The 22,513-nt window shown below is 37.5% G+C and overlaps 4 protein-coding genes across 4 annotated transcripts in view; all 4 read left to right on the forward strand.

Annotated features, from left to right (window-relative positions):
- ptpra (protein tyrosine phosphatase receptor type A) overlaps positions 1–4,666 on the forward strand; it is a 33,924-nt gene extending 29,258 nt beyond the window's left edge. The window contains exons 21-22 of the mRNA XM_084927817.1: positions 272–407; positions 976–4,666. Coding sequence (XP_084783943.1) covers positions 272–407; positions 976–1,050 — 211 coding nt within the window. The 3' untranslated portion in view covers positions 1,051–4,666. The remainder of the gene's footprint in view (positions 1–271; positions 408–975) is intronic.
- An 83-nt stretch (positions 4,667–4,749) lies between these two features.
- Positions 4,750–7,682, forward strand: gnrh2 (gonadotropin-releasing hormone 2). Its single transcript, XM_084927821.1, has 3 exons — positions 4,750–7,026; positions 7,132–7,215; positions 7,477–7,682. The coding sequence occupies exons 1-3, from the start codon at positions 6,832–6,834 to the stop codon at positions 7,513–7,515; spliced, it is 318 nt and encodes a 105-aa protein (XP_084783947.1). The 5' UTR covers positions 4,750–6,831; the 3' UTR covers positions 7,516–7,682.
- A 190-nt stretch (positions 7,683–7,872) lies between these two features.
- zmat1 (zinc finger matrin-type 1) lies at positions 7,873–13,992 on the forward strand. Its single transcript, XM_084927818.1, has 7 exons — positions 7,873–8,206; positions 10,438–10,544; positions 10,654–10,725; positions 10,947–11,082; positions 11,221–11,508; positions 11,935–12,025; positions 12,418–13,992. Exons 1-7 carry the CDS (start codon positions 8,041–8,043, stop codon positions 13,385–13,387), a joined length of 1,830 nt encoding a protein of 609 aa, XP_084783944.1. The 5' UTR covers positions 7,873–8,040; the 3' UTR covers positions 13,388–13,992.
- A 2,622-nt stretch (positions 13,993–16,614) lies between these two features.
- Positions 16,615–21,165, forward strand: cd8b (cd8 beta). Its single transcript, XM_084927822.1, has 7 exons — positions 16,615–16,792; positions 17,817–18,173; positions 19,810–19,893; positions 20,054–20,143; positions 20,325–20,358; positions 20,522–20,568; positions 20,649–21,165. Exons 1-6 carry the CDS (start codon positions 16,738–16,740, stop codon positions 20,538–20,540), a joined length of 639 nt encoding a protein of 212 aa, XP_084783948.1. The 5' UTR covers positions 16,615–16,737; the 3' UTR covers positions 20,541–20,568; positions 20,649–21,165.
- The last annotated feature ends 1,348 nt before the right edge of the window (positions 21,166–22,513 follow it).

Below are 22,513 nucleotides of genomic sequence, written 5' to 3' on the forward strand. Positions count from 1 at the left end.
ATTTTTTTCTGTTGTACACTTCTAAACTGCCCTGCAATTGTAGGTGCTGGGAAACTGTTCCTCTAAACAAACCACAGGAAAAAAACAGCTCAGACTAATTGTTCTCTTCTTCCTTATGACATTTTAACTGCTCCCAGATCTGTTCCTACCCTTTTTTTTGTTTCTAGCAAGTACGCTCAAAACAAATGTTATTTGCACGTGTTATTTCTGCAGGCTCGGACTCCAGCGTGCATACTGAGGTTTGCATTTTTGGCTGTGTTTGTGTTTACAGTGCTGGTGCTGGCCGGACGGGGACTTTCTGTGCATTGAGTACAGTTCTTGAGCGGGTGAAAGCAGAAGGGATCCTGGATGTCTTCCAGACAGTGAAGAGCCTCAGACTGCAGAGACCCCACATGGTGCAGACACTGGTAAGGACTTATTACACTTGAACTTTGACTTTTCATTTATTATAATGCCCCATTATGCAGCAAGTTTGTCTTTGACGAGGAGAGTTTGCTTTCATCACACTGACTTCCTTGAAAGATGCTCTTGTTGATCTTGTTTAGGTGTTTCAAATGTTCAGACTCAGCTGGCTGTAGACGCTTAAACCCTAAAAACTGAGCCGAGTCGAGCTGAGTGGGTAATACTGCAGTTCCTAGTAGAAAAGGGGCGTATGTAGCTTCTGGGTCTGAAAACTGAAGCTAATGTGGAAGAGTATTAAACCCACATTCTTTCTATTGACCAGTGCCTCCGTTGTCCTGTAGAGGTCTATGAGAAAAGGGACCCTTGGCTCTCTTGCTCTGTGACATCTGTAAAAACTAAGTCAGTATTTTCAAGAGTTAAAAAGGGAGATAAAGCAGGTTGATTGACAAGCTGCTAGCCAAAGAGTGCACAGTGCCTCTCAGATTGTGGGCTCGATGACTTCAGTGACTGAACTGTCACAGATTGATAGCTCCAGCTGATGTAGCTGTTTTTTTTTCTCTCTCCCCTTTGCAGGAGCAGTACGAGTTCTGCTACAAAGTGGTTCAAGAATACATTGATGCTTTTTCTGACTATGCCAACTTCAAGTAGGGACCTGCCATTGATGGATGGATGGATGGATGGATGAATAGATATCCACATGCACTTCATAAAAGCATATACACGCTCCAGAGCACACACATTCAGTATGTTGCCATGCAGAGAGCTGCGTATCCCCATCTGATGGATCTTTGAAAAAACAACAACAACAACAAAAAACTCATCACAGCTTGATCTGTGGATGGGATTGAACTGCCCGGAGGAAAAGGGAAAAGAGGTCTCCTCCCAAAGGACAGAACAGGGCAGTGCAGCTGGACAGAGAAAATAACTGAGATGCCTTCTTGAATATTTTGTAATGATGTTAATACAGCCCTTCACCCCTATTTTGCTTTCCATCTTCACCCCCCCTCCCCAATATGTATATATACTTAACTGTGTTGCATTTTATTATTATGGTTTTAGACACAGTTTTGAGTTTGGCTGCATTTTAGGGTGGCACCTGTAATGTATTTTATTGGTATAAATATATAAATATATATGACTATAAATCTAATGCTTTGGTGGCTAATGTACAACAACCAGTTTTTTTTTATTTTTTGTAAACACCTTGGGGACAGAGACCTAAAACATTTTAAACTTTGCCCGAGCCACACTGTAGCAACTTTGTGTGGTAGCAGAAGTTTCTACATTCACCCACAGACCCTGAACTGTTTTTCACTCCTCAGACATTCACACAAGCAGTTTTTCTCTACATTGGGTTGGTTGCCTCTATTTGGCAAAAGAAAAAGAAAAAAAAAACAGCTTTCCAAGCCAGTTAGTTTCTCTCCGTTAGGTTTCAGGGGTTCAGAGGTAGCTCATTACTGGAGATCGGAATCTCTGATGTAGCTCATAGTCTCAGGTTTTAATACGTGTAAACGTACACCCTAAATACCAGGAGCCGCTAATTATTCTTTGAGCGTCTGTGTGTGTTTGAACTGGAGCACAAGCTGGCAGAGAGCGCTGTGGCGTGGTTCCACATCGCTTTCTCGTGTCTGCAAAGTGCCAAAGTCCTTCACTTAGTCGGGTATGTAGCTCTGGAGTCTGGAGACTTTCATCTTTAGACGTTCAGAACAGCAAAACTTTTGAGCTATCCAAGGATCACTAATTAAAACATTGAGATTTTATATGCCCCGTACACTCAAGACATGTAGTTTTATTAAGGCTTATATGATGTTCTAGGGTCTGTTACAGTATCAGCAGTAATGTCGATGATCATAAACAGTAACTCATTATTGCATCATACAAATCAACAATACCCAGCATTTGTTTTGTTTACATAAGCACTTCAGTATTTTTTTATAATTTTGTAGACTGTATTTCCTTTCTGTCTGGGTTTATAGTTTTCCTTTGAGCCTGCTGGGATTTACTCTCTTTTTGTCTTCCTTTTCTTTTTTAAATGCTTGGTGTCGGGTCACGAGACTGCGCTGTCACTCCTTCAGAGCGATGCCTTTTTAATTCCCATCATGAATATTGATAACTGAGGAATGTTTTCTTTTATTCGAATGCTGTTGCTAACAATTTCGCTCAAAAATGGATTTGTTGTTACTTTAAAAGAGGAAATGTGCCATGCAATGCTTTTTTAAATGAATGTCGTAGGATGGCGCTCAGACTTGAACTACAGTGTTTTTATTTCATCCAAGGTCAACATTGAGGCCATGCCCTTTTTTGATTGTAATAAAAGATAAATGATGTCTGTTAACCGCAGGGTTTTAGGTCAGTCCGCTCAGGAAATGACTGATGCCAGGATGTTTAAATTTACAAATTGAACATATTCAACTTGAGTTTATCTCTGCAGCTGTGTCACTTTCAAGTGGTACTGGCTTCCACCAAAGTCAGGGTATTCAGATATGATCCCGCAGCTGGATTTTAAAAGACTAATAAAAAATTAAATCTTTTTTTTTTCTCCTTCTTTTGGAATTTTCCAGCTAGTTTGGTGTTTCTTATTGTAGCTTTTAACTGTAAACAGACCCATACTTGTGTATAATCTACATTACATTAGCACTCCTTTATTTAATTTATTTTATTAAAAGAAGGAGCACAATCAAGTGTGTCAAACTGATAGTGGCTATATCGTTTTCAAAAATAATAAATTTTGAGAAGGGGTGATCACATCAATGTTGATTGTTTGACCACTCATGCACTCTTTGCACCAAATGTAAAGCCCTTAAAAAGTACAGAACCAAATGAGAGCTAAGGTCAAAAAGATATGGCCTTGATTTTTACAATATGGTGACTATACTGTGTTTGATCTGTTGAAGGGTTTTCAGGTCTCAAAGCCCTAGGCTGATTACTTAAAAGTAGCGGACAGCTAAGCTGACCAGTCACTCAAATCACTGTTGGCTGTGAGTGGGTCATGTTCTTCATTTCAGGTCTTTTTGTTCCAAAGCATCACAAGTGCTAACACGATTGGTTAGGTTCCATTATGTTTTTCATTTATTTACATTGACACTGGGTGTTTCATCAGGTTATAGAAGAGGGGATGCTTAGCGTTACTGTCTGTTCTTAAATTACAGGGGTTTTGTTGTGCACGTTTCAATCATGTGATCATGTCTCACTGCAATTTGACCACAAAACATGACACTGTGCCAAACTGTGAGACCCAATATTTTGTTAATTTTGTTATTATAAGTGAACTGATGAAGTGCCTCACGGGTAGGTTTTCAAAACAAATGAATCATCCCTGGAGTTTTCTTAACTCGCATGCATTTCCTCATGTTTCACCTGTTGACCAATGACAAATCCTTTTTGTGTGACAAATTGAGGGAGCCAGAACCAAGTGTGGGTCAGTTATTCTTTCACATTCCCTGTAGTTGTATATTTGTGGATTTCTTGCTTGTGTACATCAAACTAACATTGACACCTTTATTTTATTTTTTTTCAAATGCATAGTATTTTAATTTCATTCCATATCAGCTGAACGTGGGATCCATGACTAGTAATCAAGTGTTGGTACCCCGAATGTAGGACTAAAACACAGAAATAGGATTTGCATCCTTTACCACCAAGGGAAACCAGTTACCCTTGTTTTATCCCTTTATTCCAGGAGTTTTCCCCCACTGGAGCGTTTTGAATGCCCTTATGAAACTCAATCCACGGTCTCCATTTCTAGAAAGGGAGACAGCAGAAAACTGTTGCCCAACTTTTCTCTTCTCATCACCTTCTCTTTGTCTCCTATTCATCTCCGCTCACTTGTTGCTTCCTTTCTATCCTTCACTTTCCCTCTTGAACCATTCCTCCCAGTGGTCAACACCCTCTCCCCTTTTGTACATAATGTAAGGTTATTTATAATTCATTCCTGTCTGCTGCCTTGCTTATTTTATTTTCTATTCCCTCCTGTAATTTTTTTTTTAAAGATGTATATTGAACTGTATCGGGACCATTTTCAAATGTATTACAGATGTGTTTTGGCCATTTTTTAATTTGGTATGATTGTCTTAAGCGAATCCTATTTTTTATTTTGCCTAAGTTTGTTTCTTGTGTTTTTTTTGTTATTCAACATTTGAATATATGTATATATAATTATATATGATAAAATTATATATAATTATATAATGCCAAATGGCCTTTCTAAGCAAGATACTGTTCAAACCTAATAAAGTGCTTGAGATTTTAACCTCTTGTCAGCATACATCCCATCTCTAAGTACAATTTGTGCGTCCACGTTTTCTCTGCTTCTTTAAAGTCACGATGATCTGACGCACATGTACAGCTCACCTCTCAATAACTAATGCTGGTGCTGTGGTGCCAAATAATTGACTATGGGTTGTGGTTACCTTAAGGATCAGGCACTCCTGCTCTTGAAAGATTTCCAGTCAATATCGAACCCTTTGCACCATTCATTCACTGGTGTTGTTGAAGTATTGAAAGGTATAAAGAATGGAAAGCGACTATTTTTGGTAGTGTTAGTACTGAGTTAACCCTTAACCCTAATATTACTCGGTGTGATGGGTACAGTGTTTATTTTTATTCACACTGACAAGAAATTCCTAATTTTATATCAAGAGCTGAAAAATGCTGTGATTTAAGAGGCAGCTTTAAGTCAAAATGTTAACACAAAGTCTGCAACACCTACTGAAAGAACTGGATGTTTAGCAACAAACCTTTCACTGTCGAGCCTAATCTGCAGATATCCATTTTTAAACTGGGCTAGTTTCACTTACGCGGCAACATGAGATTCGATTCAATTTTATTTATATAGCGCCAAATCACATCAGCCACCTCATATCAGTTGCCTCATATTGCAAGAACCCTACAATAATACACACAAATATGTAAAGGAAATACCTTTAGTGAAAATGCTTTCATTTCTGCTTCGTAGGAAAAAAAGAATACATTAATAATGACCAAACTTAGCCCTCTAAGTAAATTATAGTATTTGATGAATAAGGCAATGGGAAAACGAATTGGCCATTAAGGTTAAATTTTTACATCAAAATGTACTGATTTTATTAATGGTCAGCTTGGACTGTTGTAGCATCTACCACTGACTGATTATGTCTAATGAGTTATGTTACATCTGTAGCAACATATGCAGTCACTTCCTGGGTGTGAACTGAAACATAAATACCTTTTCTCCTCTAATTAACAATAATGTCACCAGTGGACTGGTCAGGAATCCAGTGTATTTGTTCCTCTTCCTATCAGATCCCCCTGAGGTGTCAGCAGGGTCAGAGAGAAAACGTGTGGTGGTTCATTGTGGTCAATACCGGTGTAAAAAGTAGGAAATTGAAGCTTCAGTCATTGTATGTCTAGGCATTCTTACTTAAAAGGCCCTGCCTGTTGAGAGCCAGTAATGAAAGCAAGCTGACCGTGTATAAGGTTTATCCTCAATGAGCACTGACTGTGACAGAATGATGATGGATCTCACTAATAACGACTTGAATGTCTTATTTAAATTGACATAGTGTAGAAGAGGATATTGGTGGTATAGATGGGTGTCAGTGCTGTTTACAGGTGATAATGGGAATTGGTCGGACCGCATGTATGTCTCGTCCCCATGGATGATTCATTTGACCCCTTAGAAGAAGAGGGAGTCAAAGGGGTCAAAGATGGGTGGGGAAGAATAAGGAAGACAATGATGTGTGAGGGGGATTGGTCTATATATTGAGGGGAAGAAAGAGGGAGCAGAGAATCTCTTCAGTAAAACACCTCGTTTGTACCGCAAGCTGATTTTAGCACTAAATCCACCAAAGGAAAAGAACATTTTGAAGTGAACCCCTGCAGGTACACTGAGGGAAACTTGGACTGATAAAGCTGTGAAAGCTAAGACTAAGGTAAGGACAAATGATTACATTTCTGCCCAGTTTTAGTAGTTTATCTAAAACTATTATTCGATTCAAGATCTGATACTTTCAATATTTACTTTGAGAATGACAAAGGACAATTAGAATATTGTACTCAAAATTGAGTAAATGATAGAAGTGCCTAAAGCAGGGATGTCAAACTCATTTTTCTTTATGAGTGGGGAAAGCTGTAAAATTTGTGAAAATGCAGTAAAAGGTTCAAAAATGTATGTCTTCCTTCGATTGGAGGAAGACATACATTTGGAGTCTTTGCAGGGCCGATTCTGGCCTGCAGGTCTTACGTTTGACACCCCTGGCTTAAAGTGATGTTATGTAAAAGTTTTCCAAATGCAGTGAAAAATTTGGATGTTCGCCTGAAATGATAGCCAGCATCCATAATAATATAGCAAGTTTGCACTGAAATAGTTTAACTCAGATCTTAAAATTAACTTTATTGCAGCTAACAACACTTTTCTTTTTAGCTTTTATTGCAGGAAATTCTCAATAAAGAATGTGTTCTTCAAATATTTTTCAAACTAACTCTATGTCCATTCTTCTAGGTGGGAATATCATGTGTGTGTCTCGACTGGCTTTGCTCTTGGGGCTGCTTCTCTGTGTGGGGGCTCAGCTGTCCTTTGCCCAGCACTGGTCCCATGGTTGGTATCCTGGAGGAAAAAGGGAGCTGGACTCCTTTGGCACATCAGAGGTTGGGACAAGTGTTTGTGTGAATAATTTAACCAATCACTGAGCAGTTTCTGTTGAGAATGAAGATACCCTTTATCCCTTAACCTCAATCCGTTTTGCTTCTTAGATTTCAGAGGAGATTAAGCTGTGTGAAGCAGGGGAATGCAGCTACCTGAGACCCCAGAGGAGGAGTATCCTGAGAAACATTCTTGTAAGTGAGAAAAGCAGAGATGAACAGTAACATGTTTAATGGTACTTGAATCACAATGTCTTGCCATCAGTATATTTCTTATGATCATATGATCATGAGATTTTGTCTACTCTGAAATCTGACTGACATTGACTGAAAATTCTTGACTGACATACACGTATTAGTGAAGTTGTGCTTATCCAGCCATAGTGTGCATATCTGTGTGTAGCCTGTATTGATTTCCGTGTATTAGTCTAATGCCACACTAAATTCTTTCCACAGCTGGATGCCTTAGCCAGAGAGCTTCAGAAGAGAAAGTGACATCTTTCCAGAGACGGCTTTTCTATAGTAACCCACTTCCTTTGTATTTCTGCCTTGACGTGATTTTGTGATCATCTGGCCTTGCTGTTTGTAATGTTTGTCAGTAAATTTGTCTTGTTTTTTTCGATGTGAAATTGATGTCCCAGAATAAAATATCTATTTTGATATTAACTTGTTTTTTTCTTCATTTTTGGTGCAGCTAATGATATGAATATAAGGCATAGAGAGAAAACACTGACTTCTTAGATGATAAAAAAGTAGAAAATACATAAATATGAATCAGTTCCATTTACATACTGAGGATCCGGGTCCTGCTGTGCATGCGCAGAGCCGTGATTTTAGATATTTCGATAGAAGAAGTAAATCATTTGAACATAACAGAGAGATTTTCCCATTGCCGTTTCTGATTATTCGTTAAAGGATTTTCATGAAAACAAGTCTTTAAAATACACAAGACGAAAAAATACGGAGGATGTAAATTATTAAAACTAGCTTTCCTGTACCAGGACTACAATACTACTGCGCATGCACGTTCAGGTAGGGAAAAAAAAGATGGACGACACAAGTGGCTGTACTTCGCTAACTGCGGAGTCAGACTCTCAAAATAACATTGCCAGTATCCCTAACGCGACTTCTGTCACAGATGCTGACAAAGTAATAAACAATAAAATAGATAGTACCCAGGTTGAAGGTGAGTTGTCTTCAGAATGTGAAAATTCAGCCGTATGGCACCCTACCTGCTGCGCCTTTGTTAGCTTTTCTGCTATGTGGCTAGCCAGCTCATTATTCTAGTGAGCTCGTTAGCTGCTTAGCTAAATTTGCTAACGTCGGCTGCCTAACGTTAATCTGCTTTAACGTGAGGGGCTTTCAGAATTTTATAGCGGTCTCTACGAGCAGGATAGTAGAAACTATCGCCCCGAAAATCTCCCTCTTACCCTTGGCCCAGCTTGATGATTAAACCATGAACAGTTAGGGTACTTTTCCTTATGTTGTTTGTCTCAGCGCTAGTACCAGCAAGTTCGACCCCCACACGAAACGAAACAGTCCCTTTATATGATTCCATATACCGGTAGTTAATGCTAACCGATTGGTCGACTAACCGGTTTTAGCAGCAGAAGCCATAAACTGTTAAGTGGATGACATAATTTATTTCATCCTACATGGGAAAGCTAGTCTAATTGTAAACTTAGTCTGAAATGTCGCCATTAAAAAAAACAAAACAATATTAAGGACTGCAAACCTTAGCACCTGAAGCATCATTGAGGCTAAAACTTTAAGTTGGCATCCACCTTTTTTGTGCCGGTTAAACTCATTAGTAAACTAAAACAGTGTTCTCAAGGTGAAAGGATAATAAATGGAAATGGAAAGTCATTTGGTAAGTACAATATTTGAAATATATCAGTGCACATAAGTTCTTCAGGAGCATCAGAGTGAGTACATATAGAGTACTTGTTTCAGTCTCTTTTTTTCTTGCATTTAAACACCTTTTAGTGTTTAATTGTCCTGAGGTCCTTTATATGTGCTTCACAGCACTTCATGTAGGATGCCAGTGTTGATACTCAGCACCTTAAAAGTAAACCCTCATCACCTTTGATTGCCTTATTTTCTGTTTCATAGTAATTTTCAGTATTTATAAGTATATCAGATTGTCCTGTAATTTCAATTAGGAAAATTTTTCATGATAAGCACCTCTGCAAGAGCATGTGTTTACATTTGAGACAAACACAGATATTTTAAATAAGTTATTTTTTTTAATTAAAAAAAAACTACTGAAGTAAAGTAGTTAACAATTTTAGTTCTTCTAACAGAAATTCAGTCTCCACCAGTCATCATGTCCTATGATTAGTTCAGTACAGCCTACAACATCAATAATCTTGCCTAAACATTGTTATTTACTGGTATCAGCACTGTACTCGTTGATTTCACTTTAATAAATTTCATATTTCTGTGTTGCAAAATGTCCTTCAAAGTTTTGAAAATATGAGCAATACAAGACTTTGGCTGAACAGTTAGGTTGTTGAAATAACACAGAAACATGCTCATTCAGTGTGGTTTAATGTTGTTTCTGGGCCACACTTTATCAAAATATCTGAGCAGATAAGTTATTTCTTTGCTTGTAAAACGTAATATTTAATCCACCTGCGTGAGTGTCATCACTAAACTGTACTTTTTAAAAGTAAATCACTAAACAGGTATTGCAACAAAAGGGTAATTTGTCATCTATTTTTTATTTATTTAGGAATTAGTTTAACTTTTTTTGTTTTATATGTGGGCATTTAAGTTGTCACATTTTTTTTTCTACTTTTAGTTAATCGGCACTGAATGCACCACTAGTGAATCAGCTATTGCATCTCGCCCAGAATCTGCAGAATGGAAGAAATCAAGTCACAATTTGTTATGGGCTAGCAATATAATATGCAGTATGTGTCAACATGTGTGTTGCATGCTACTTTAGGAAGTGTGTGTTGAGCGGAAATAGTTTTAGAAGATTAAAAAAATAAAAGTATATCTTACTTTTCCCTCATAAATGATAAATAAACTTTTCCATAAGGGGAACGTTTTAATAGAAATATGTATTTAAGCGGTTATATTCACAACTCCCCAGTTGTGTAGACCTTTGTAGAATTAGCAGGTCATATTAAAATCATTGTAAATGTTGAATGAGATTTGCCACACTAAGGCAAAACATATTGTGTAAATTAACAAATTGTTTTGAAAAAGGACCATTAGATAGGTTAATATATGATCCAATAAAGGTTGTGTGAAAGTTAAATGTTCTTAAAGATTCAGCCTTTTTTTTCTGTGTACTGAGAAAATGGAAGTTGTATTGGACAAACTTTTCTCTTATGTGAATTTAATAATTTAATAGTGTTTCGTTTGTGCTTCATGTTTAAATAAGTTTTCATGTATTCTGTCACACAGGAAACAAAGCTGAAGAGGCGCTACTGAAGTGTCTCCTTACAGACAGTTACTGCCATGTGTGTGAGGCTGTGCTGCTGTTTAAGTCACAGCGGCTGTCTCACTATGAGGTGTGTTTTATCCTCCAGGCACAAATCATAGCACCGTAGTACAACTTTAATTAGACCTGCCATAAGTAAAATATTTTTTAATAATGTCTCACATGTTGTCCAACTGCAGGGAAAGAAACACGCTCAGAAACTCAAGCTGTACCTGCAGACCAAAAAAGAAGAAAAGTCAACAGGCGCCCAGGTTAGTGGCCAAGTTTTCTTTTTCTGTCAGATGGAGTCTCTTGTCTGTAATCATGAGAACTGAGTGAGGACAAACTAATGTAAGCATCCAATAGTGAAGAATATCAGAGCTACAGTATTAGTGCTTTAATAATATCCCTCTCAAAAGAATATGAGGGGTATATGAAAGCAATCTTGTATTCATAAAATAAGTAGTTAATAGTTTTTGTTTGTTTTTTGCAGCAGACGATGAGCAATGATAAAGATCATTTCTGTGAACTTTGCAACATGGTATTTAGCTCACCTGTGGTAGCAAGATCACACTATGAAGGCAAAGTCCATACAAAAAATCTTCGTAAACAAAGTCTTCACCTATCAGGCAAGTTTGAGCTCTGTGATGCAAAATGCATTTTCTTGATGTAGATTTTGATATTTACACACAGTGAGGAAGATATGTTGACATTATGATTTCACTGTCAGTTCTGTTGAAATTGACCATGTGTCATTACATTTATAGAGAAGTCTACAGAAGTGCATGCTTCATCAGGTCTCCAACAGGATCCTGATAAGTCTCAGCAAAAACCATCCTCAGAGGGTGTTGTGGAGCATGATTTGGATCCAGCAGTCACCAGTGCTACATGTAGCACAGAGGTTGATTTGAAGGATCCCAACAAGTACTGTGCCCTGTGTACTGCCTCCTTCACCAATCCCCATGTAGCCTTGCAGCACTACAGTGGACGCAAACACCAGAGGAATCAGGCCAGACAGGAGCTGCTCAAACAGCTAGGACACAATGTAGAACAAGGTAACTTTTTGCCTTTGAGCAAACAGGATAATACAAAGAGCGTTAAATCCTTCAGGAATTTAATAAAAATCACCACAGCAGCCTGAAACCAGGACAGAAACATTAACAAGAAAGGGAAAAAGAAACAGGAAGTTCTGAAGGGAAAAGTGAAAAATCTAGTTGAAACATCTACATCAGCAGTGAAGATTTCATCCCAGCACAGGTGGGTGAATAGGAGATAATCAAATAGAAGTTGGCTTTGTAGCATTATTACAGTAAGTATGGATGTGATTCAGATAGTCTGATTAGCTATAATTCTGTGGTTTTGTTATTATTTATTATTATAACAATAACTAAATAAAAAATTACTAAATCTTTATTGGCCCGTTGAAAGTTGTTGGATTTTTTTTTTTTTAAATCTCTCTTCTTTCTAATCTTTTTCTCCAGGCAGTTCCTTGATGTGTCAGATGTGTAGTATGCAATTTAACTCTGTGGAGATGTACCAGGACCACATGCAGGGAAACAAACACCAGATAAAGTAAGTTTAAGAAGACAATGTCAACTTTCACTGTGTCACTGTTTTCTTAAAGTGTAATATTTACTACATTGCACTTCAGCTTACCTTTGGCAAGAAGTAATTATTTGTGATGACACTAAATAATATGAAAATAATACTGTTATAAATATACAAAGGAGTCGCAACCTGTGACAACCTGGCACAAATCAAGTGTTAGCTTAATTTAGATACCAAGTTGGTTTACAGGGAGTTTGTAATTGTGGAGAAATAATGAATTCATTTTGGGCATGTCATTTTCAAGCAGGAACCTCAGAATGCCTCTGTGGTTTACTAAGGCTATAATTTGTAGGTTTTTCATCACCATTTATCTGATTGAATAGCAGCCTAATTTAAGTTTATGTGTTCTTGCTCAGGGAGAAGAAGGTCATCGATCTATGCAAATCCCAGCAAAAACTGTACAGCACATTTGCAGATGAACTGGCTGATTACATTCAGGTTCAGAAGGCTCGTGGAATCACTCCTAAGAGTAATCAGGTCCTCCCTCAGGAAACCATGCAAAAGGAAGATGAAGATGAAGAACGGGAAGTATTAAATAGGAAGAATATGGTGGAACTAAATAAACCTGTGTCCAACCTCCTTCCTACCTCCATTTCTCCTCATCAGTCCCACTCTGGTCATTACTCTCCACTTGAAATGGGGTGTTCATCGTTTCAGGGCCCACCCTTGCCGTCACGTGCCTCAAACTACAACTATCCTCCTCCAGTTCTTCGTAACTCAGGTCCTCCACTGCTCACTAGTTGGCCCATGAGAAGAAGGCAGAGAAGGTCAAGCTCTTCCTCCTGTACTACCTCATTATCTTACTCCTCCTCCTCCTCGTATTCCTCCTCCAGCAGTAGTGAAAGTGACAGTGATCATAGTGAATATAGGCACAGAGAAAAGAGGCAGATTAAAACATCACATAGGGAGAGAGTGAAGAGAGGAAGGGATGAGGAGAGGAGGAGGAAACGCCGGAGGAGGGAAAGAGATAATGACTCAGAGGAGAGAAGAAGAGAACAATCTGTTGAGTCGGAGGAGGAGAGGAGCAGGAAAAAGTCAAAAATTCATGGCAAGTGGAGACGAAAAGAAAAAAAATCCCTTAAGGAAAACTTTAAAGTGGAAAGAGGAGATCAAGTTATGGACAAATTAAAGCCAGAAATCACGATGAAGAATAACAAAGAGACTGAACTGCATATTCAGACTGAAATTAATGTTAAGCAAAGGGAGGGTGAAGAGGATGAGTCCATTAAACCTAAATACAGAAAAGAGAAGAAGAAGGCAAAAGAGAAAGCAGACACTAGGACAGAGGAGGAAAAGCTGTGGGACGACTCGATTCTGGGGTGTTAAACTCTGCAGGAGCAGCTGAAGTGAACAGTATTCTGGACTACTTTTGGCAAACATTTATTATAAGCATGACATGAAAATAATAATAAGCTATATTAAAATGATTTAAAAAATCCTGTCAGCAGGTAGCAAAGGCCTTTTCTATATCTGCTCTAATAACCGAAAAGTGTTTTCTTATACAAGTTTGCTAGCTGGCTAGCCATGTAGAGTCAATTTGTATGTGTATAAGAAATGAATGTATTTCGTTTGTATCTGGAGGAGATTCAGCATTAATTTTATACTATGACACTTTATAATAAGTTTGGTCTGTGTGTACAGTGAGTTGATGGCTGTAATGTTTAGCACTGTTTGTTTATGAAGTACTCTTAACTCATCACTAAGGTCAATTTGATTATGGATGCGTGCATCTGGCATGGACTTGATAGATTGTCATCCCTTTAGCAGTCTCTGGTTGGCACTGTTGAGCTTCATCCATTTCATCAGTACTGAAAATAAAAGCTCATAGATGTCAGAAGCTTATTCATTTCATTACTTCAGAAGCTCTCTGTGTGTTCTCACTCTCAGGCACAAAGGTTGAAATAAAGCCACTGACAACGTGCTGTACAGAAGTTCAGTGTAAGACGTATTATGAAATGATAAAAATACAACAAATACTGCCTGGCACATGCGTTGCACCACAGCAGATTTAACACTTCATCAGTCTGCAGTGCACTGTGTGCATGTCTATGTTTTATGATTGTATTTATACAACCAGAAAACACATTTGCGGTCATACAGGTGCAGACGTTTCAAATGAGGACATCTCTTTACATAACCTCAGAATTCAGGTTGAAGAGCAATGTGCAAACTGAACAAAGTTAGTAGTTAAAGGAAACTCCAAAGGGAAACAGTATCACCTACTGTTACACTATGAGCTATAAAGTGGGCCACTTACACTCCTAATCCCTACTGTCATTTTTATTTACATGTATCTACACAAATGTTCTTTTAAGTAAATCTTAAGGTATCTGAAATGAGTTATCAAAATACTTTGATTGGCCGAGCCACTGTTCCTCTAATGCTCTTGGTACATCACATCTACTCAAGACAAACAACTTTGTGTTTTTATCTTTTCGATTGCTTGTGGGCTGTATTGTTAAATGTTCATTGAGAGCTATATGTATGAGCCTAGATATGAAAGTAGTTGGTAGTGGTCAAACGAGGAGCGAGTGTGAATTTATCTGAAAAGTTTATAAAGAAAAACTTTTAAATCAACATGCATGAAATAACTTCCCATTGTGTTTTGAATGTCAGTCGTTATTAAGTTAGATATTGATTGGATTGCTGGCGCAAAGAAAAAATATGGATCATAGAAGTGACACAAAAGTTGAAATGGTTTAGTGCAGAAGTCCTGCAGATGCTGTAAATAATCTTCTGAACTATGGTCTTGACATTAATTATCTTTAAAGCTCTGGTAATGAGAATGACACTGCTACATCTCTGTATTTTTATGGATGACTTCTCAAAGAATACTAAAGTAAAAAAGAAAGAAAGAAATAGCAGAGCAGGCAAGTAAAACCAGAGCTTGGCAGCATTTGACGTAAAGCATTGAAGTGGAGAGACCAACAAAGGCTTTATAGCTCAGCGATGTGTGAAGAGCGCACATCTGAAGACCCCTGAGATCTCCTGTTTTCAAAGAATCTTGTTCCTCGCCTGAGTGTACAACCCCCGTAGAACTTTAGGGTTCCCACATCCTCTCACTTTAAGATCCCCACCAGACCGTTCTGTACCCTTACCCTTTACGAACGCACAAAAGATCCACAAACACCACATGATTTAAAGGATCATCACTGTTATCGAGCAAGTGTGAAAAGGACGTCTGTGAAAAAGAGATTTCAAAAGTCCTCTCTTTGTCAGAATGGCAACTTTAAAAATTACACATCAAACATTGCAGAGATACTGTCTTGATGTAGGGAAAAGTGCTTCAAATCAGGTTTATCTCTCAATGTCAGTGAAACTCATAGTCTTCAACGTGAGGCATAGATTTGAGTTTATTGAGTAGATGTTGATGTATCTTGTCACAAAATGCAAAAAATAAAACAATTCATTGTGAAAAGCCAAACATACAATGGCTCCACATTTGGAAATGCATAGATGTCCTGTATGTGATGTATGTGTACATATATAAAGTTTAAATACTATATCTGTAATGATTTTCTGTAATTTTAAATATAAAATCAATCAGGTTTTTTTAAGCAATCATGAAAATAACTGATGGTTGCAGCTCTAACTGGCTTATTTTTCTGTTTCAAGCAATGTGCCTGTAACTGCCTGATTAAACTTAATAATGAGTCCCCTTAACAATGATGCTGGTGCAGTGGGACATAATGAACATAGTCTGATGTTTTTACACAGCCAGGGGTCTGTAACTGTTAAATGCTTGTATGTAAGGGGTTGGATAGTAAAAATGTGAATATCAAAAAAGTCAGATAATATGAGATATATTTACTTAAGAACTGATTATAATATAAAACTATATGTGCACATTTCAAAGAAGAAAAAAGTAATGCAAAATTGCTTGCACAGGCACAAACTTCACTGGTTTTGACTTTAATGTTTGTTTCATGCGAGTCTTTAAGAACTTTATGACAGGTGGAATACTGAAGTTGCCTTACACACTCCATTGAATATTTAAATGTATTTTGTATCGTTAATCCTCGTATGCAATTATTTCGTTACAGAGTTTAGGTGCCATATGTTTATATTCCCTTTTTGTTCTGTGCATGAAGCTCTGTATGTGTGGCTCTGCTGAACTCTAGGTCATGCACCTGGGCAGAGACCACAGCACTGCAAACTGCTGCTCTGGAAATATGCAACATTTTTTAATTGCTTTTGTTTATGTGGGACATAATGTGAGACAACACCACATTTTCAGTTGTGAAACATTCACTTTACGCCTCTATGTATGTTGGGGATGTATACGTTTGTTTGTTTTTTGGGGTTTTTTTAATAACAGACTTAATATAATAGTAACAGCTGTTATCGTTGGGCTCTGTTAGTTGAACAGAATAAAGAATGGCATCAATAGGTTTATTTTGATGCAGCACTTGTGCTGATCCTTATCTGTATTATGCATGTGGGGTTTTAGAGCGTATGCGTTAAAGTCCCAGGGACTGGTGTAACGCTGTTATACCGTATCTGATAGGCCCTCTGTATCATTTTAGGGTGTTGCATTCAAGCCTCAGGGCCCTGTCAGCATAGTTCCTCCCATCATCTATGACAGATAGATATCAAGACGAGAAAGTATTAGCAACCTCCCTCAGCTAGCACACAAGTTACACACAGATACGGATACACAGCGACGGCCTGACAAAATGTTCTTTCTGTCACTGGCATGGCTATTGTTGACAGGACCACTTTGGACATCTGGTAAGACCATCAGCTTTGTCTTAATCTCATAAGACACAAACGTTCTTGCTGTTGCAAAGTCAGGTAGCTTACCGAGGGATGTTGTTGTTTTCAAGTTCAACTGATAATCGTCAGATTTTTATCTTAAAATGTCCATTTATTAAATACAGTCCATAGCATGTGATAAAGAATGAAATGTGGCTTTAAGAGTCAAAGAAGTGAGCTTTGGTTTGTTGGTTTAACACTTAGACATGATATATATGAAAGTATAGATTATTGATACGGCTATGTTATTACGTTAATTATCAGCCTTTGAGTTTTGCTTCTATACTTTAAGGGTAACATTGCAGCATTCCCCTGTAGTTTGTCATCATCATTGTCTTTTTTATATTTGCATCACTCTACTGGGGAGATTGAAATAAATCAGATTTGTGTCGTATTGTGACACATGTAAACTAAATTAGTCTTGAATGTAACATAGCACTTGTATTTCATTTATTTTTGCAAGAACAGCATGAAGCAAGAGCCAGTAAGTCTTAACCTTTCATACAAACACAGTGTTTGACTTGCTGTGTATGTTTATATATTTCATAACACTATTTCATAACACAGGCCTGTGCATTTGACTTGAAAACATAGAAAGTAGAAAATGATTGTAAAATGCGAAAAGATGTTTTACCACATAGGCCTCTTGTAAAATATCACCTAAATGCTAAATCCACCATACAGCAAATCCAAAATGTAACTGTTAAGAGTTTGAAATATATACAGGAGATTTCTTCATATTTTCATATTTTATATTGCCAGTTGGATTAATACTGACTTTCGCTATGTAGGAAGCGTGACAACTTGCATTTATTATTACACGTATTAGTATTCCTTTTCCTTAATTAACTGCACATCTTTACGGGAGGATTGTCCATAAACCTTTGCAACAAATGGGCGAGGCAGCTTGTTATATAGTAACTCAAAAATAATTTCGGAGGAGTTTTTGAATGTGCTACAAATGTGTTGCTGAAATCTTAAATGTCGCTCTTTTTCCTAGGTCAAGATTTAAAACAGAAGCTGCTGGAAGAAGACGTCAGCGTTCGTTACCCTAAGATCCCAAGCAGTGAGACCATTGATTGTGATTGTGGCAACATGGCTTGTGACTTAGTCTTCTGGTTCCGCAGTGACATCAGTAGCAAAGTCCACTTTCTAGGCAGATGCAACAATGCTGACCGTACTCTCTATGGAGATAACGTGGACAAAACACGTTTTAAACTCAGTAAGAGGGGCAGTAAGTCTTTTGCGCTCCGTATCATCAATGTGACGAAAGAAGACAGAGGGATTTATTCTTGTGTCTTGAAGGAAAAAAATCTTAATGAAGTATGGAAGCCTGGGACTCTTCTACTGCCAGGAGGTTTGTATTCTAAGTGCTTCCTGTCACAGTTAAATATCAGGCTAAATGTGAAATTTTCAAAATATCCATCTGATTTTGAAGAGGCAGGTCAAGCTGATGGATGATTTAAGGCTTTGGTGTGTAACTCCAACATATTAGGACTCCTACTTTAATACAAAAAAATGTCTAATATTCTGTGGACTCACTGGACAGCTTTAAAAGTGTGGCGCACTTACCTTGCTGTATCAGTCGAATTCAACACCATTTTTAAAACAGTGAAAAATGCAAAAATGTGAACTAAAACAGTATGCAGTGATTTGCTACTCATTTACAAAGAAAGAATATCACTTTCTGACAGACCTTCATTTAGATTTTTTGTTGTTGTTTTTTTAAATATATATGATCGTTTTTCCAGGAGAAGCAGCTATAGAATGTTTAAAGATACCTGGGGGAGCATGCCACAAGTAATCATGTTTTGTTTTTGTTTGTTTTTTTAATAAAATTGGGTATGAAAGAGCATTCCAAAGTCCATAAGGAGTAAAAGATGGAGCTTTCACAACTCTCTGAAAGCGTGTGTGACTACATACGTAGTCAAGGTAGAATTTCTAAGTATCTGAGGAAAATTCAAATTTGTCGATTTTATCATCTAGAGAACTTCATATCAAAAGATTCAGGGAATGCACGGAAATCTTTGTACAGACGTGAAAGGGGTATGGAATGCCCGTGATCTTCATGCACTCTGGAGTTATTGCGTTAAAAATGGATGTTTCATGGAAATCACTGCACGGACTCCAGAAACACTTCTGACAGTGAGTGAACACTGTTTATCGCTTAAAGCTGCACCAGAGAAAGAAAACCTTTTTTAAAGGTGTTTATGGCATCACAATCAAAATGAGTGTATATTTTTCAAATCGTAAAAAATTCTGTTTCCACATTTTGTATTACATAAGGTTTAAATCATTTGCAAATCAATGCATATTTGCATTTTGGAAACCAAACTGGTGTCTTTGACACAAGTAAACGTTGAGAAGTTCTTTTGTATCCTGGCTTTCTGCTTCTCTTTGCCTAGCTGATGCTGCCTTACTTATCTTTCTGAACGAGGCTTAAGCAGTAAAACTTTCTCACAGCATGGGCAAACAGAAGATATTGGTACACATTCAATAGGCCAAATGGGTAAATTCTAACTACAAATAAGAAAAAAAAAATGCTGAAAAACTGTTCACTGGCTCAACAGACGTACAGATGGAGGTCGATTCTGTTAATAATCATGTCAATTATTTCTTCTCTTTGCCAATTAGAAACTTGGTAGAGAATTGCTGCAACAACAACTTTTTTTTTTAGAAAAAAGTTGTTTTTTACTTTTCTTAATGGTGCTTCTGGGTGGCTTTGGCTCAGGCGATCAGGCAAGTCATCTCCTAATCGGAAGGCTGGTGATTCGATCCCTGGCTTAACTCATCTACACGTTAAGAAGGATACTCGAACCTTGAGTTGCTCCTGATGTGTTCGTCAGAGTGTAAATGTTGGTTAGAAAAAGAAAAAAAGTGCCTGTATGTGACAGAGATATGTTGTATAAAAAGCTGAATTACAGCAGAACTAGAGCAGAAAAGCGCTCTACAAGAACCAGTCCATTTACCTTTCTTTGGTCTTTATTTGACAGAGACCCCACCAACACCACCTCCTAAGCCAAAACCCAAACCACCATCCAAACCAACCTGTCGTTGCAATACAGGTGACTCCAAGGGTAAGTTATTATAGAATAAAAAGAATAAAAAGGACTTTAAGTTGTTTGCAGCAGTGCATAATTGAACATTTTCCTGCAAAGTGAAAATTGATTAATGATTGATTATATCATGACTCCATTGGGGGGAAGAAACATGTACTCCATTATTCCTTTGTTCCAGGAGGCTGTGGCTCTATGATTCTTTGGCCTCTTGTCGGACTTCTTGGAGGCTTGGCTCTGGCTGTTCTCTGCACGCTGCGTTACTTCAGCCGTGAGTAGCGTTTAATACATTAAATACCGTGAAGTCAACAAAACAGCGGGTTCCAGAAAGACATGACCAGAAATGCATTAAATTGTGCTCACAAAAGGTTGAGAAAATCAAATTTTGTGATATAGTAATGTTTTATTTCTAAAATGTTTCCTTTTTTCTTCAACAATATTCTCACTTACAGGACTGCCAAGAAAGTGTCACCACCACTTTGCAAAGTAAATACAACATTAGTAAAAACAACCATTTTTGTCTTTCATTTTATTTTTTGTCCATATGCACAAGAAAAATCTAAATTCTTTACAGTATTTTTAAACTCTGATTCTGCCACCATATGCACGGACGATGCTTTAATCTCCATCTTCTGTTTTCTCTATTAAGGAAAAGGCAGACGTTCTAAAAAAACCTGCGTCCCATGTATTTTTAAGGCAAGTATTACATATGTTAAATGTTGTCTATGGTTATTGAAACTAATGAAAATTAACAAATATTGCTTCTTTGATTGCAGTGACTGAAGTGCTTTGTTTGAGTGTTCTGTCCGGCCATGAAAGACATGATTCACCCCTAATATCGGGTCTTCTAACAACATCTCGAGTTTATTTACGCTTCAATGAACTCTCAGCAAGAAAAAACATTTGCTTTTTCAACAGCAGCAGCAGCCATGTAACATAACGCATGTAATAATGCATAATGTAACATAAAGTTTAAAGATCCATGTTGTGTTTTGTATCTATAATCTTTCTTTCTGTCTCTAATCAGTGAGCCGCATTTAGTGTAATTTATCAATGTGGTTTTCAATTCATCAGGTATTAATGTGCTGTGAACTGTAATCATTTATTTTGATGCAAACATCACAAAGTACACAAATAGACATACAGTAATTGTGCAGTTTTCTGCGTTTTTTGCTTTCTTCTGTACTTCTTTGTGTTTTTCACGTTATTGCAGCAGTTTAGACACAGAACAAAAAGCACTGTCATGTCGGTATTTCTGTGAGCATGCTTGTGTTTAAACAATAAAATGTATCATTTCAGTCATTTATGGTGGTTATGAGTGATCTAATTATCCAAAATGCAGCATTGCCTAGAAAGCAATGATACTCAGGAGGTATTTTGCAATAGCAGAAATGCTTCCTGTCCCGAAGCTACAGGTCAAGCACTGTGCATGTTTTCCAGTGATAGGAACAGATAAGACGTTCTGGCTTTGTTGCGTTGTTCGTCTTAGATGTCTGTGCCTGTCTGTGGAGAGGGCATAGAGGTTTGAAAGTGGGCGTTGTACTTCCATTGTCAATATTGTGCTTAGCGGAAGTTGAGTAGGTGAGTGACAGGGTTTGGTGTCTTCTTTTACTTTTGATGTGTAAACTTGCATCATATTCAGTTTCTCTTGAACTGCCATGTATGTGGCAACAAGCTTTGCTGTATAATGTTAAATTACAGGCTACAAAGTCATTTCATAGTAAGTGTAAGTCTCTTGCTTCCTTATTCACCCTTGTGTGCATGCATACAGATACACACACACATACGCAAACCAACCCAGTTACACCTGGGTGATTGAGAAGTGCAAAGACACAACTAAGTTCGTGGTTGATTGGGTCGCAGGGAATGTACGCAGCTCTTTCCTGTGTGCTGGAGCACGAGGATATACCGAACTATGTTCACTGAGATGCTATCGCTTCGCTCAGCTTTGAGCTATTCGTCTAGTCCCTGAAACAAAAAGACCACAAAAAGTACCACAGACTGAACCACAAGCACTGACGGAGAAAGAGGAGCAGTAAGCGAAAGACAAAGTAAAAAGTTTCTAAATTAATGCAGTAAAATAAATAAATAAATGCATGAAATCCTTCTTAAGAGTTTTTGGAAGACATTTCATTGACCAAATGGATTTACACACAGCATATGTTATTATTACCAATGTGGCTGGCCGAGGATGTTACACATTTAATAAATGGAAATACAAGAAATATTATACAAGAAAATTAAGGAATGCGTCTGAATTCTTGTAAACCGAGGTAACACTGGTTGAGAAGACTTTTAAAAACACATCCTGTATCAGCACTATGCAAAAGTATTACTGCTTCATAGTCAAAGCCAAGTAGACCAAGGTCACAGTACACTGCCACCTTAAGAAAAGCAAAAATGTAAGTATGAGATAATCTTAAGACACAGCAACACAAATCATAAAGGTGCACCAACTCATTGGGTAGAAAACTTAATATTGTAATCTTTGTAGAGTTTGTTGTTTGTATTTGCTTTTAATTTTAACAGATGTATTAAAAACTTATAGAACTCTTACACGTTATTATCATATGTAAGTAAATTCATTAAGTTATGTGATGTATGCTAAAAAGAATGGATTTCTTCAGCTTTCTGTTTCTAG

Source organism: Perissodus microlepis, chromosome 5, assembly GCF_051167445.1.
Source record: "Perissodus microlepis isolate ML-2025 ecotype Zambia chromosome 5, ASM5116744v1, whole genome shotgun sequence".
NCBI lineage: Eukaryota > Metazoa > Chordata > Actinopteri > Cichliformes > Cichlidae > Perissodus > Perissodus microlepis.